The sequence below is a fragment of the Hemicordylus capensis genome, chromosome 6 (genome assembly GCF_027244095.1).
Source record: "Hemicordylus capensis ecotype Gifberg chromosome 6, rHemCap1.1.pri, whole genome shotgun sequence".
Classification (NCBI taxonomy): Eukaryota; Metazoa; Chordata; class Lepidosauria; order Squamata; family Cordylidae; genus Hemicordylus; species Hemicordylus capensis.
In genome coordinates, this window is record NC_069662.1 from 135,346,837 (window position 1) to 135,362,635 (window position 15,799).

At 44.7% G+C, this 15,799-nt stretch overlaps 1 protein-coding gene and 1 long non-coding RNA gene across 17 annotated transcripts in view; one reads left to right on the forward strand and one right to left on the reverse strand.

Moving 5' to 3' along the window:
• The window catches only part of ADAM22 (ADAM metallopeptidase domain 22), a 196,881-nt gene that overhangs the window by 110,401 nt on the left and 70,681 nt on the right, over positions 1-15,799 (reverse strand). For all 15 annotated transcript variants that reach the window (XR_008309864.1, XR_008309865.1, XM_053261903.1 and 12 more), the window contains exon 4: positions 3,923-3,989. Coding sequence is in view for 13 of the 15 variants with exons in the window: in XM_053261903.1 (XP_053117878.1) it covers positions 3,923-3,989 (67 nt within the window). In the remaining 2 variants the exon portion in view is untranslated. The remainder of the gene's footprint in view (positions 1-3,922; positions 3,990-15,799) is intronic.
• LOC128329945 (uncharacterized) lies at positions 103-15,735 on the forward strand. 2 transcript variants are annotated; one of them, XR_008309867.1, is made up of 4 exons: positions 103-242; positions 5,101-5,638; positions 14,327-14,416; positions 15,315-15,735. It is a non-coding gene; the product is annotated as an uncharacterized LOC128329945 (long non-coding RNA). The 2 variants fall into 2 exon arrangements; XR_008309866.1 differs by lacking the exon at positions 103-242 and having other exon boundaries at positions 4,021-5,638.

A 15,799-nucleotide genomic window follows, 5' to 3' on the forward strand; every position in this document is an offset into this window, starting at 1 on the left:
GATACAATGATGAATGGAGCAGAACTATGTTTATGTAAATTAGCTTGGAACACAGTGAAGCTGTTAATCAAGAGTGGCAGTTAGAGTGGGACAGGTGACAGTTGGGAGTTGGTCATGGAGAGAGAAGGAGTGGATTTTGGGGTCTGGGGAGAAGCAGTCTCAAAGGGAAATGCTCTGACACTCAAAGGTTTCAAATACCTGTAATAAAGACTGGAAATAGGACAGTCTAAAACAACAACTGGGTGAGAAAGAGTCTCTGATAAGGGCTGGGTAAACAGGACAGTTCCAGGAAGGAACTGGGTTGGAGTTTTAAGACCTAAGTGTCAAGAAACCAAGTTCTGTGAAAAGCAACAACATCAAAATTGTAACTAAGCAAGACAACAGCCCTACTTTATAATAGTGTGCAAGCAGACCTTGTTATCTGCAGGGTTTCTGTTCCCGCCAATTTCTGTGGGTAACAAACCCGCAGATAATGAGACATTGTGTAAATGTCTATGGGGGGTTAGGTTCCTGGAGACTAAAAAATGGTGAAAAACCAGCAAAAGTGGTGAAAATAAGAGCAATAATGTGCCACACCATGCTCCACAGGTGTCCAATGATGCCCTCCAAAACCTGCAATTTCGGGGATTTTTCCAAAAAAAATTGTGGTAATTTTTATTTTTATTTTTTAAAGATAAGAGCCACGAAATAGCTCCTTTAAACAAAGGAGCTCATTTAAACTAAAGATGGCCAGAAATGACATCATTTCCAGCCATCCTGAAACCGCGGATTCAGGGAAATTAACCATTTTTTCACCGTGTATACCAATGCTGGATGTCAATAGTCCAAGTGCAGATACACAGAACAGTGGGTGTCAGGGCCACGTATAATGAGGTTTGCCTGTACACAAACCTCAGAAATAATCTTTAATAGAATTCTATTCTTGATTTTGTTTGAAACATCTGATTCCTGTCAACAACCTTCCCCATGTCTGCAAAGTCATGTTATCAGGATGAGAAACCCTAAGCGTTGCAGAGGTTTCATAACAAACAAATGGTGGCAGCGGAGATATAGGTGAAGATGTTTTTCACCTTAAAGATGAAAGACATCTGGAAATAAACTTAACACACATAGCAGAATCAGACCCAAATGCCACAGTCCCACTCATGGGAAGAGCCCGTACCTGCCTAGAAACTGCAGCTCATTAGCATTTTTGTTAAAAGTCAGTTGGAAAGCTTGCACCCAGGTGCTTTCCCATACCTTCTGCTGCTGCAGAGACTATTGGAAACTACGCAGAAAGGGGGCTGTCCGACTTTCCTTTCCAGCACTGGCTAGAAGGATGCAATGCTGCCCAGGTGGGGGCAATGGGGGAGAGAAACAGAGAGGCTGGGAGAGAAACAGGGTGGTGGGGGAGAGAAATGGTGGCAGCGATAGCAAGAGGGGAGAGAAATGTGGGCAGTGGTGGCAATGGGGGAGAAAGGGGCAGTGGGGAGAGAAACACTCTTAAGTGCAAGTGAGCAACCAAAAGGGGGATACCTGGCCCCATAAAACAGCCATTCCAAGCTTTGTTCCTCAGTCTGAAAAATATCACTTGTCTGATCAACAGTGCAGACTTGCTGCCTTGCCCAGCTTCTGTTTGTCTCAATCAGTACTGAACCCATCCATGCCTTCCTGCCCTGACCATGTCTCCTGCCTCAACAGGGTTCTGGCACCTTACTCTCTGTGCCATCAAAGCAGCTCACAGGGCGAAGGGCAGGCTGACCTGATCTTTGCTGCTCCACAGCACTCTTCTGACTGTGGCAGGAAGAGAAATTGCAGCCAGCCAGCCATCCTAGAAAGACTATTGTTTGATTGATTAAGTGCCGTCAAGTCAGTGTCGATTCTTAGCAACCACATAGATAGATTCTCTCCAGGATGATCTGTCTTCAACTTGGCCTTTAAGGTCTCTCAGTGGTGCATTCATTGCTGCTGTAATCGAGTCCATCCACCTTGCTGCTGGTCGTCCTCTTCTTCTCTTTCCTTCCACTTTTCCCAGCACTATGGACTTCTCAAGGGAGCTGGATCTTTGCATAATGTGTCTGAAATATGATAGTCTGAGCCTGGTCCTTTGTGCCTCGAGTGAAAATTCTGGATTGATTTGTTCTATGATCCATTGGTTAAAGACTATAAGAAGTCAATAAGGTCCCTGATGGCCATATACAAGAACTGTCTGGACTTGACTTCCCAGTCTGAGTCCTATGGTGTCACTATGAACATTACCTACCTGTTCTTAAACATGAACATTGGCCTGCTTTGGCCATGCCACTCAAAACCTACCGGGCCCTGACACTTACTAATGCCACAAGGTAGGTTAGTTGAGATAGTGAGCTGAGAGGTGGTGACTGGCACAGGATCATCCAACAAGCTTCATGGCTCAGTCAAGTTTGAACCTGCATCTCCTCACTCCTAGTTTGACACTCTACCCCAGTGAAGATCTTCACTACTTTTCAGGCAGGAGCCACTTCGGGGAAAAACTTTCAGTGTGAGAACCATCTGTTGACTACAGTTGTCAACTATTCCGCATTGAGCGGGAAGTCCTGAATTGCAGTAGAGAAATGTTGTCCCATTCGTGATGAGTTTCTCCTGCTTTTGAATTTTTTTTAGAAACACTTAAAAAAAAAACTTTTACAGCCGCCACTTTGCGACGGTGGAGCAGGGATGGTGGCGAGAGCTCCTTCCACCTCCCAATGGCGAAGTTCAGCACTAGGTAGGCTAGGCACTTAGGCAGGGACACATGCAGCAGGCTGCTGCTCTGGGCAGGCGCATTCACCACGCTGAAGGCAAGGCAATGCTGGCGGGGAGGGTGGCAAAGAGTCCCTACCCAACCCAGCTTTCTCCCCCAAATGAGGTGATCCAGGCAGAAGCCTGGAATTGGCTTGGATCACCTCATTTGGGGGAGGAAGGAGGGTCAGGTAGGGACTGTTCACTGCCTTCTCCCAAGCCCCACCTGCACTGCCTTGCCTTTGGTGCGGTGAACGAGCCTGCCCAGAGCAGCAGCCTGCTGCATGTGTCCCTGCCTAAGTGCCTAGCCTACCTAGTGCTAAACCTCACCATTGGGAGGTGGAAGGAGCTCTCGCCGCTGTCCCTGCTCCGCTGCCACCGTGCAGCAGCAGGAACAGCCAGTCACCAGCCACCGCCTGGACCTGGTGGTGGTGATCATCAATAGGTAAGTGCACCCAGTGGCTGCCACCTTGGGGGGGGGGGCAGTGAATGCATGTCCTGCCTCAGGTGGCCCCGGCCCCGTGCCCCCAGCCCACCCTGGGTGTCCTGATTTTGGCCGACACAATGTTGGCAACCCTAGTGTTGACCTCCACACAGTACTGCACTTTTCTCAGGGCTGGAAGGGCCCTTTAAGAGCAATGGAGTCCTCTCTTAAGAGCTTTAGGAGAAACACACTGAGAAAGACTACACTTCCCAGCACTCTGTACACACCTTCCAAGATGGAACAGGGGCTCAAGAGGGCTCTATTTCCTTTCAAGGAGTCCCTTGCCACTGGTCAAAGTGCAGCACAACACGCTGGGAATGGTCGCCTCCACCTGGTGCCGGTGGGCTGTGCAGAGTATTCAGCTTTGGCCTACATTTTACACAGGCTCAGTAATCAGTCAGAGCTGCACTTAGGGTTGTCGTGGGCTACCACTGGCCCCCAGGCCTTACACTGCTCTACCCACTACACCACACTGTATTTTGTAATCACAAATACACACACCACATATGTAGATATTTTTAATGCTCCACTGAATAAGAAGAAACTTTGAAAGATTAAGTGTAGCACAGGTCATTTTTAATCCCAAACCACTCAACCATCAACACGTCTCCAAAGCAGCGCTGCTTGCAGTTAATTACATGCAGCAAGACAATATATTTCACAAACAACAAAAAGAAAGATCAGTTTGACTGCTCTTACTTTAACTTCCACCACCTTTCCACCATGTTCAATATGCCTCTCGAGATATTCTGAAGACAGCAGATCACTGCAACGACAGAAGAAGCAAGGTATAATTACAATGCTTAATATGACATTCACTCAGCTAACGGTTCAGCAAACACTGGCATTTCAAATGTATAGAACTCAGTAAGATGTATTTCTTTAAAAGAGTACACATCTGAACTAAAACCACAAACTAAAACTACCTACCAAATGCACTCTCATGTCATCATCAGAAGTAACGATACTGAGTGGTCTTTTATTTTTAAATAAACCCCCGCCATAACTGTTCCTAAGAAACCACCACCACTGTGTCAGTTTTATTATAAATAGCAGGCATTAAGTTCCTTCTACCTCCAACATGTTAATCTTTCTATATTTAGTCAAATTCTAAAATCTGATTATGTAGGATTTTAGTCAAATGCTACATAATAATTGGACTATAACCCTCTCAGTTTCCGATATTCCCCAATTTACTATGTTATTTTTAATAACCATGGCCAACAACATTTATCCATTTTATAAATGGATACATTTTATAAATTAGTGTAACAGAAGCAGAGTAATTAACACCAAAGTGAATCCCCGTCTTCCAAGTAGTAGTACAAAACTATTTTAAATAGAGAGATCAAATATTTAACACAGGGAAAATCTAGTGGTTTAAGCTATTGGAATGTCAAGAATTTCAAAATAAGGCAAAGCACAGAATGATTTGGGAATTATCTTATCATTCATTCTGAAGAAAGTTCTGCTTAAGAAATTTTCCGACACACCTTGACAGAAGATGGCAACTAGCGCAAACATTGAAATAGCCTTGGGGAGACAGAATTCTGAAACAACTATATCCATTAAGGACTAACTCCACATTACACAGAACAAACCTCCCATTCTATTTGCTTAAGAGTTCTGAGTAACTTGGAAACTTGCATGTTCTTTTATAGGAAACATAAAATTCCCTTTGACATGGTCATTGTTAACCCACAGGTTTTGCTGCAGGTTCCAATGAGTAACTGATAGGAAGCACAGAGCAATGGTATCAACAAAAAAATCCCTGAAAGTAATCTTTCAGCTAGAGTGGAGTAAACGAACAACATAAATAGATTTGCATGCATGCATATGAGATATTTCATGAGTATGTTTATACCCCTTTCCTACAGCGCGAGAGGGTTTCAGCATGCAGCCTCTTTGATACAGTCCTACAGCTAGCTTTTAAATGGGGTTCAGCTGTAATTTGAGAAACGGTACTTCAAGATGTGCTGCTCCTTACTCTGCCTAAGCGACAGGTGCATACTTTATTTATTAAAGGGCAAGATGTGGATAAAAAGGTTCTGTCCACTTCTGAGTTGATGAAAATCAGAAAGCAGCATTCAACTAACGGGGCAATGCTTTCATTCCAGAAGCTTCACATAACTGTTTCAATGCAACAGTTTTATTGAAACTAAGCAGAAACTGCAAAATTCCACTAACTTGGGAAGGATCATCTGGACTCTTCTGCAGATGGGAGCAGTAGCAGCCGGTGCGGGCATCACCAGGGGGGCAACGGGCGGGGCACCTTAAGCATAAATTAGTAGGTGCTTATCTCTGCTCTGGCCACACCTGCAAGCTGCTCCAGGCAGCAGTATGCCACCCAGCACTCCCTATGGCAGGGGATCACTCACCTGGCCGCTGGCAGGAGACCGCCTCTGCTGAAACCAGGTAATTTAGTTTAGGATGTTTAAAAGTTTTGAAGTTTTATTTATGGTCATTTTGATCTGTTTTATATTATTTTTAGATTTTAGTTGCGGTGTCTTTAAATTGTAAACTGCCCAGAGATTTTATATAGGGTGGTATATGAATGCATTAAATACATTAAATTAAATAAAAGCAGAAGGTCCCAGGTTTGCTCCCTGGCATCTCCAGTTAGGGCTAGGAAAGACTCATTTGAAACCTTTGGAGAACTGCTGCCAGTCAGTGAACACAATTCAGAGCTAGATGGGCCAGTGGTGACTCAGTATAAGATATCTTCCTGTGTTCATATATATTCACCACTAACAACAGTAGTAGCAGTATAACTTTTAGTAAGGCAAAACCACAGCATACTGCATGTACACACGATTTCTGTGGTACTAAAAAGCACCAGCCTTTTATATGGAAATCACTGCTGCATGAAGCCAACGCCTAAGCAAAGCACATAGAATTGGCACTTGCTCCCCCAGCAACGTAAAGCACAGAAGGCTTCTGGAACTGAATCATGTGTATTTAAATTGTAAATCATGGGAGTCTCTTATGTACCCTTGATCCAAATAACCTAACAGCAAGACCACCCTGCTAACTTGGAAACCACATTGGCTGCCAATTTGTTTGTGTGTGTGTATGTCGGGGTGGGTGGGGTGGAGAGACCTTAACAAATTTTCTTTGGATCTAGGAGCCAGTCCAAATCCCTCCTCTAGCTGTGAAGAGTTCCAGGTAGGCACATCCACTTTTTTCACCCTTCCAAAGGAATATTTTGGGAGAGTAACGTGGAAGACCCCTCTCTCCAAGAAAGGCTTGAGCAGTCTTAGGCCTAATAGAGCGTGTGACTAGTTCAGGACCCAATGAAGTGTGACACTCTGTAACAACAAGGATTTATTAATAACTGGATAAGGAAAACCAGAGAGGCAAACCAACGATAAGGAAAACCAGAGAAGCAAACCAACGATAAGGAAAACCAGAGAGGCATCAACAATTAGGGATGTTCATGGAACCGGTTCGGAAGCCCTTTATGGGCCTCCAAACCAGTTCGAACGGCAGGTGGTTCCGCCAGTTCAAAGGTGGGGGGTACTGCTTTAAGGGTGGGGGAGGGTGCACTTATCTCTCCCTCCACTTTCCCCCTGCCGGCGGTGGTCCACCCCTGCACTTTGGGGTGGCAGCATACCTCTCTGTCACCCCACTGCCGCCTTTACTGGAAGTATCTGGAAGTATCTGACGCACTTGCGCATGTCATGGGAGCAGGCACGCGAGCACGCCGTGGGCACGCAGTGGGTGTGATGTGCGCACGCCTGTGCCCAGTGCGCACAGGTGTGTCAGACACTTCTGGTAAAGTCAGCAATGGGGTGGCAGGGAGGTATGCTGCCACTCCGAAGGACTTTGGAAAAATGGAGCGCTGGTTATGGGAAAGCAGAGGGAGGGGTAAGTGCACCCTCCCCAACCCTTAAAGCAGTAACCCGCCTTCGTTCGAACCTCACCCACCTGGTTCCGTGCACATCTCTATCAACAATCGCTGCTTCTATTCAAGTAAAACCCTTCCCTAGGAACTAATAGAACCATGCAGTCAGATCCAAGCACTTAAACAAAAATAAGTTCCCTGATGCATCTAGCGAAACTGTTCCCTATCCTTCCTACTTACTTCCAGGTAAGGAACTTCCAGTTGATTCCCAGCCCAAGGCTGTTTGTCTCCCTTTTTCTTATAGTAGTTGCTGATCAGACCTCACTCAGAGGCCTCTAGGGAATAACTGAACTCTAATGAACTTTTAATTGTAAACTGCCCAGATATGCACATTTTGGGTGGTACAGAAAGAAAGAAAGAAAGAAAGAAAGAAAGAACCTCTCTCCTATATGCTGTTCCCCAGTAAACCCATAAATCCTGCCCCTCACTCTGGATTGGGGCACAGGGATTTGATTCTCCTGGCCAGGCTTTCTTCCATATTTGGAGATTCCCACTCTCCTAGCAGTTACTCTAACTGAGATCTAGTCCTCCCTCAGGCCTGACTATAGGGGGAATACTGGGCAGAATACTGCCTGGACACTTTCTCTGGTTGCTATATAAATAAAAGGGCTAGAAAATAACTTTAAGTAAAAGCTTAAAATTCAAGAAAGGAGTCTGGTATATCACTGAGGAGAGTAAACTGCTCTGTGGCTACAGTCCTGACCAACTCACATCTTGGGTCAGAAACTCAAAGGCAAGAGGTATATGGGATCACATCACTGCGATGGGCTTGGGAAATTTTGTTCTATCTCAGAGTCAGAACAAAAATTGTGTTTTTAAAACACATGCTCAGTTTCCAAGATAAATGCCTTAGAAAACGAAGCAGAGTACTATGCATTTCAGTTCTAAACAGTTTTTCATAGGAAACACATGTGAACAGGGATTCTACCAATGAAGTGGTGATAATGTTAATACTATCCAGAATGTCTTCATTTGGGGGTTCTTGTTCAAAACCACATGGAGATGAAGAGGACTATGTTTTCATTTCTGAGTTCTTGTTTAAAACCACAGGAGGAGGGATAGCAGACAAAGAAATACTGCCATTTTTACTCTCACACACACACGTATTTATTTTTGAGTTGTTCAAAACCACAGGAAGAGGAAAACTAGTATTGGAGTTTTCCGTATCTATTATACACAGTCACAATGAACTTGTTTATAATTATTCCACTTGAAGTTTACTTTAACTCTTGGCTAGGATTTGCATTCTAAGCATTGAATAGTATTTAATGGGTGTGGAAATGGAGAAATAGAATATCTTTATACCATAGAATAAAATAAAGAAATTATTTAAAGTAAATAGTCTTTTTCTTCTTCCCACGGAATTTTGGGAACTGTGGTTCCCAAATCTAGGACTCTAACAGAGAATTCTCCACTTTCTCACCTGGATATATGTATAAACATATAGCAGTTGACAGTATAGTGAAATCATATATACATATACCAGGGCTTGACAAATCCAGGCACTTGGGAGCCATAGTGCATAGAAAATTAACAGTGGCACATAAACTAGAATATTCAGAGGCAGAGTTGTTTAATAAAATATTTATTTGTCCCTGGCAACCCTGTTTCTGTTCTTAGTAATAAAGGGGATAGAGAGTAGCCCATTTACCCTCCCCTTCCACAATCTCCATGACTAAGTCTGTTACTTTTGTCAAGTGTCCATTGTCTGGCTCCCAAATATTTGGGCTCCTAGATCCGAAGAAAAATTGTCAAGGTCTGACCTATGCAACACCCTTTCAAGTGACAGCAAAGTCACACAAAAAGGCCCCAATCTTCTACTTCAGCTGACAAGCAATAGAACTCTAATTGCTTAATTACAGAACTGGGAAAGAACAAACTGAGTCAATCCTAATTATCCAACCACAGACTCCAGAACATGACCGTGATATCTTGGGTACAACCATCAATCATCATTAATGTACAAGAATCACACTCTGTTAAGCACTAGCATCCATAATGACTACAATCCAACAGATTATCTATTGCAGGGCTACTTTTTTTTTAAAGTCAGACACTGGGCAACACCAGGAGAGAAAACAGCAGGACCTCTACTGCATGAACTGCTGACCAAGAACAGCTCCTATTGCATCAGACAGTAGGCTCCAGTCAGCGGCACAGACACAACAGAGATTGTGTGTGTGGGGGGGGGGGGGTGTTACAAGTGTCCAGGGGCCACGGGTGTCCATGGGCTGTGCAATCCCTGCTGCTTTCCAACATAACTGACAGCACAGCTGAGCTGTCCCATTCCAATGAGAACAGGCAACCAATTTTGGCAGCCTGTTCTCATCATATGGGGCAGCCCTGTGACATTGAGCCAACACAATAGGGGTGTGCACAGAACCGGCTGGCCCAGTTCAGTCCAGTCCGGTCCGGCACTGCCTCGAAACCCCACCCCCCAGGCTTGATTCAGTCGGGGGGGGGGGGCGGCATGAATTTTTTTTCTTAAAAAAAATTTTTTTTAATCACTTCCTCTAGGTGGATTTCCTCTAGGTGGTGAGGGGGTTGCATGCCCCTTCCGCCAGCCTCGTTGCCACCCTAACTGTATGTTCAGCTGGCTCTTTGGCCTGTTTGGTCCTTACCCCTCCAGCACGGTGGCCATTTTGGAGGCTGTAGCGCCTGCGCAACAGGCCTCTGTGTGGCCTCGACATCGAACCTGTTTGCACACCACTACAGCACAGTCACGCCAGCTCACTGATGTCATCAGGATATGTCAGCTGTGGAACTGCTCACCAGCTCGGCTGTGGAGAGTGCAATGAGAGGGTGAGCAGAGATGAAGTTGGGCAGGGTGTCCAATGCTCAAGACCGTGCCCCAGGACCACCTTCAACTTTGCTATGACTCTGGCTCTAGACTTTATCAGAAGTTGTTCCATTGGCAAGGGGACGCTATTGTGTGAAAGGGCTGAAATGCGGAATGATGCAACAAGCTGGAACCCATCCTTATCGAGGGTTTGACTTATAAATAATACCACAGCAGGACAATTATTGTGTCATCTAATGGCGCAGGATGAAATGGCTTGCCTAGCAAGCATGAGGTTGCCAGTTTGAATCCAGGCTGGTATGTTTCCCAGACTATGTTTCCCAGACGATAGGGAAAACCTATATCGGGCAGCAGCGATATAGGAAGATGCTGAAAGGCATCATCTCATGCTGCGTGGGAAATAGCAATGGTAAACCCTTCCTGTATTCTACCAAAGAAAAACCACAGGGCTTTCTGGCCACCAGGAGCTGACACTGACTCAACAGCACACTTTACTTTAGTACAAGTAGGGAATCCATTGCTGCTCTTTATTGTGTGGACAGCACACCTACAAAGAACAAGAAACTGGCTGGTGTACACACATGACCCTTATGCCAATGTTGAGGCTATTCACATGCACATGCAAAACTCGGCTAAGGGAGCTCAGCCCAGTTTTGCACGTCCATGTGAACCACCAGGATTGCACCCGATCCCAGCAGCACCATGGCGGCAAACCCACCTATGAAGCCTCCTTTGAAAATGAGATTAAGGAAGTGAGGGCTCCTTTAACCCCATTTTCCAGATCATCTGTTGGCCACGGCTGCAAGCACAAACAAGGGGGGGAGGGGGAATCCCCATAATGCACCAATTGGAGCTTGGGGGGTGGGGCAGGGTGACACATCCCAGCACCTCAACCCTTGGAGCTGCCGGCAGGAGCCAATGCTCATCTGGGTGGTCAATCCGCCAATCTAGGGACGTTGCACTTTCATGCTTCCTCCCCACAAAATAGGTAGCTCTTTCTCACTGCACATAAGTAAGGGCTCACTGAGTTATTTACACAAGAAAGAGCCAGAAGGTAGAAGGCAGTAAACCCAGCTTTTTCTTCTTGTGAGAAACTATAGGGCACCTGTCATTCAAATGTGGGTAGCCTGACTTTTTAACCTTGATTTTTAACAAGGTAGGATGAAAATAGCAGCTGTCCTACCTCAGTCTGCTGATCATGTGTTTCCCCATTTTAAGCAGACCCTGACAGCTGATGGCCATGTTTGTCAGAGAGTTCTGTACCTAGAGGGGCCAGTCAGAGGAGAGTTGCTGATGTACAGAGGGCTGCCTCTCTACTGGAAGTGCAATGCATTCAGCGATATCTCCCTGGAGCCTTGTAGGACCCAGCTCCCTAAGGCAATAATGGAGCCTGTGGCTGTCATGTTTGTGTGTGGGGTGAGTTAGCAGAACCAAATGGAGGTTTTGCTTGACTGCCAGGAATGTGGTTGGGGCTCTTTCCTTCCTAAAACCACCCCCAGGTGAGCATGTGAAAGACCTTATTATGTTGTTTGTACAGATGTTTGTCCACATGTACATGGGTTTTGTTTGGTTTATTATTATTATTTATATAAAACAGTTTACATAGCAAAATAATAAACAAGAAGGCTAGTGCTCAAAAGAGCTCACAGTCAAAAAAGAAAGCTAGGGTAGACCAGCAACTGCCACTGGAGGAACTCTGTGCTGGAGCTGAATAGGGCCAGCTGCAATCCTGCTTAATATAGAGAATCACCTCTTTGAAAGTTGCCTCTTTACCCAGTTAGCAGGGGTATATGACTGTATATGTGCTCATCTTTAAATTTGAACCTGGGTACAAGTCCCCTTTTACCTTTACAAGTCTCCTTAATTAAAGGGTACAGTCAGGGAGGAGGTGCACTGAACATAATGTGTGAACATGAATTCAGATCTATACCCTGCATACAGGTTGTATGTGCATTCAACACAGGGCTACACAGTGAACAGGGCTACTCTTAACCAGCAATCTGTCTTATTAACATATTGCCAGTCATGTGGCTGTTTAGTCACTTCATATTTGCCCAGATGACATGGGAACTTTTAATGGCACTGTGCAGATCGCTTGAATGGTTTCAGAGCTTTTTGATGGAAACAGATAGATGATACTTAGGTCTGTGATATTACATTGGCAAGAGGGGAACAAGAAGGTGGATATGTGAAGGTATTAAAACAGCAAGCAATGGCCATGGTTCCATTGCTCCATGCAAAGTGTAGCATCACAGACGGGTAGTTCTAACGCTGCATTAAAGCTCTTTTGATAAAAAGCTAAACAGCATTCCAATTTGCAGCCCCAACACCATTCACTACAGCAAGGGCAAGTCCCGCACATTTCAGCAGGCTCTTTGCTATGGAGTTGCTTCTTCAGCACTACACCCCTCTGGAATCTCCCTCACCACTGCTAAATTATTGACGTTTCTTTAAAAAGCCATTCTGATGCTATTTATAACCCCAAAAAGTGAACGAAGCAAGGATTCAGTAGCTCTGTGCTGTTATTCAGCTGTCAAGCAGAGTGTGTGCTTACGTCAGTCTTAAAACAAAGAAAGATCAAAAGGAGTGCAATACTGTTCATATGAATGCAGCAGAGAATTGGGCATGAGAATGATTTCCAAGTGACAGAAAATTAAAATAAATCTGTTGTGTTCATTTGACACTTTACATTTTACAAAAATTGGATTCAGTGGAAAGCTTCCTTCCCTAATTAAATCCTGAAGATATTTTAGAGAATTGAGCTAGCAATACAATTGAAACTTACAGTAATCATTCAAGAGCTAGTCCTTGAAAGAGGAGACATGAGCCAACACAAAAGCTATATCAAAACAAAAGGGTTTTCACCACAAGATAGCTTTATCTTGCGATATATATTGGTGCTCAGCTATTAATTAGTCCTGCGAGAAAACCAGAACACTTCTATGCAGGAGCAGATTGTAGGGGAAGAATGGCAGTTCAACTCCCATTAGGAGAGGTCTGGAGACAGTTCTTTAAGTTTGAAGAACAACAAGGATTTACTTAGAAATTACAAAAGGATAGGAAAGCTGAGCTTAAGGCTGAAAGGAGAGAGGGACTAAACAGCCATCTCTGGGAAGACAAAATGGAGACTAACATTGGAAGAACAAAGAGGGGAGTAGTCCAGCACTTTTATCCATGACCCTAAAACTCCCCCAGTGGTCACTATGAGACATTGCAGCTGAGAGCTGATGCTGCCAGGGTTCTAGCTCCAACACTCCTCATCGGCTCGTGCTGCTGTCTATAAGTCCCAACCTTTCTCTCAAGGTTTTGAAACGATCCTTGGGCAATGGCTTAGTTAGCACGTCTACTACCATTTGTTCACTTGGACAATACATTAATTTTACAAATACTTTTTCTTGTGCATCCCGCACATAATGATATTTGGTTTCAATAGGTTTTGTTCTAAATTTAAATTTTCTCAATTTGTGAGATCTGGATGCAGCTTTGATTATCCTCAACATCTCAGTGGGTTTTGGTTCATCTATGTTGAAATCCGATATTAGCTTGTGTAGCCACGCCACCTCTTCACATGCTTGAGTGGCAGATACATATTCTGCCTCAGTAGATGAGAGAGCAACTACTGATTGATTGCAACAATGCCAACTGACTGCTCCATCACCATGAAAGAATACATAACCATGGGTTGACTCCCGGTCTGTTTGATCCTCAGCCCAGTCTGCATCCATATAACCTACTAATTTTGGTCTACTTCTAGCAGGCAACTGTAATTTTAGATGGATTGTCTCTTTTAGGTACCTGCCTAATTTCTTTACTGCAGTTCAGTCATCTTTGCTGGGTGTGCTTACTTTCCTACTCAAGATTCCCACAGATGCAGCTATATCCAGTCTTGTTATCATAGCTACACATAAAGGTTTTCCAATTGCCATCCTGTACTCACTGTTGTCTGGCAGAAGTTCACTCTCCTTCTGTTTTAGATAACCTGTTTCCACAGGTGTACTTGTTTCTTTGGCCTCTGTAAGTCCCAAATACTCTAGCAGATGATTTATTTTCTGTCTTTGGTTAAGCAAATAGCTTCCATCCTCTTCTCTCTCTATGTGTATACCAAAATAGTGTGAAATAGGCCCAAGTTCTTTTACTTCTATCTCATTATTCAGGTGTTTTATTATTTCAAGGCTGTCCTCTATTTTCATAACAAATTATCAGATCATCAATGAAAATAAGTATATGGGTCCATCTGTTGTCTTTGAGCCTTGAGTACAGGCAAGGGTCAGCCTTTCCTTGGGTAAATCCATCACTGACTAGCAACTGGTTTAATTTTACATTCCAGGCTCTTGCAGCCTGCTTTAGTACATAAATACTTTTCTGCAGCTTACATACACGTTTGTTTGTTTTTTACCAGGTTCCACAAATCCTGGAGGCTGCTCCATATAAATATCTTCTTTGATGTCTCCATGAAGAAATTTGCATTTTCCACATCTATGTCACTGAGGTGGGTCTCACGATCAGTGAGTCCTGGTTTTGCGGGGAGAGCGGACTAAGCCCGCTCTCCCCGCAGACAAGCAGGGTGGAAGCCTTGGGTGGCCAGATCGGCCGCCCACATGACTGCCAACTCCGTGATGGAGCTGACGGGGGCTGGGGAGTTCGGGGGCCATGTGGCCCTCGGAAGCTCCAGTATGCCCTGCGTGAGCACACAGGGCATACTAGGGAGACGCCTGAGCCAGGAGGCTGCTTCTCAGTGAACTATGGCCCCATCCCAAAAACTGAGGAGGCAGCCAGCATGGTGTCGTGGTTACAGTGCTGGACCAGGACCAGGGAGACCCGAGTTCAAATCCCCATTCAGCCATTCATCCCCAGGTTTGAAGATATTCAGCCATGATGCTTGCTGGGTGACTTTGGGCCAGTCACTTCTCTCTCAGACTAACCTACTTCACAGGGTTGTTGTGATGAGAAACTTAAGTATGTAGTACACCACTCTGGACTCCTCGGAGGAAGAGCGGGATATAAATGTAAATGTGCTCCTTGGAGGAAGAGCGCAAGCACACGGGGCATCCTGGAGAGACCTCCAAGCCCCGGAGACTTCTCGTGTGTCGCCGTGGGGCAAGGCAACACACAAGCAAAAAAAAGATGAGGTTAACAGAGTGCTCACTCCGTTAACCTCATTTAAGGGGAGGGGAAATTAGGTGGGCTAGCCGCCTTGGGAGCACCAGGCTTGCCTGAAAGCCTGGTGCCGGTGGTCCCCACAATCCCTGGAAAGCGGGCTAAATTTAGCCCGTTTTCCAGCAATCGTGGGAATAGCTTTGTTGTTTAACACTCTATGCACGGATTTCAATTGTGCCCTCCTAATCAAAACAATTAGGTCACTTGTACCTAACTTTTGTTTTTAATAGGAAGGAGGGAAGAGAATAAAAAATCCTTTAACTAAGGCCTGCAACAGTGTGTTGGGGCAGAGAAGCAAAACATCTTGAGTGGATACTGGAGCAGGTTTGAAGACATCTGGGACGGAGAAGTTAACCTTGCAAGCCATTTTTAAAAAGAGAGAGAGAGAAAGATAGATGGGGGGGGGGATTATTTTGAAACTTGCTTTTAGGATTTTTGGAACTTTTGCTATTGCTGCTGCTAATGCTATAGCTCTTTGAAACAGAAAACCTCTCCATGAAGCTGTGTACCTTGTCATCACATCAATGCTTGAGTTTTGTACTTTTATTTAAGTAATGTGCCTTGGCTTAACGCCAATGTTCATTGGTTACCTGACAAATAAAGAGACATTAGGGGAGAAATGAATCCCATCTTCTTTTTTACTCATCTGAATCATCCTTGGATTAGCCTTCAGAGACATTCATTTTGCTTGGCGAGGAAAAGCTTAAATTGCGAT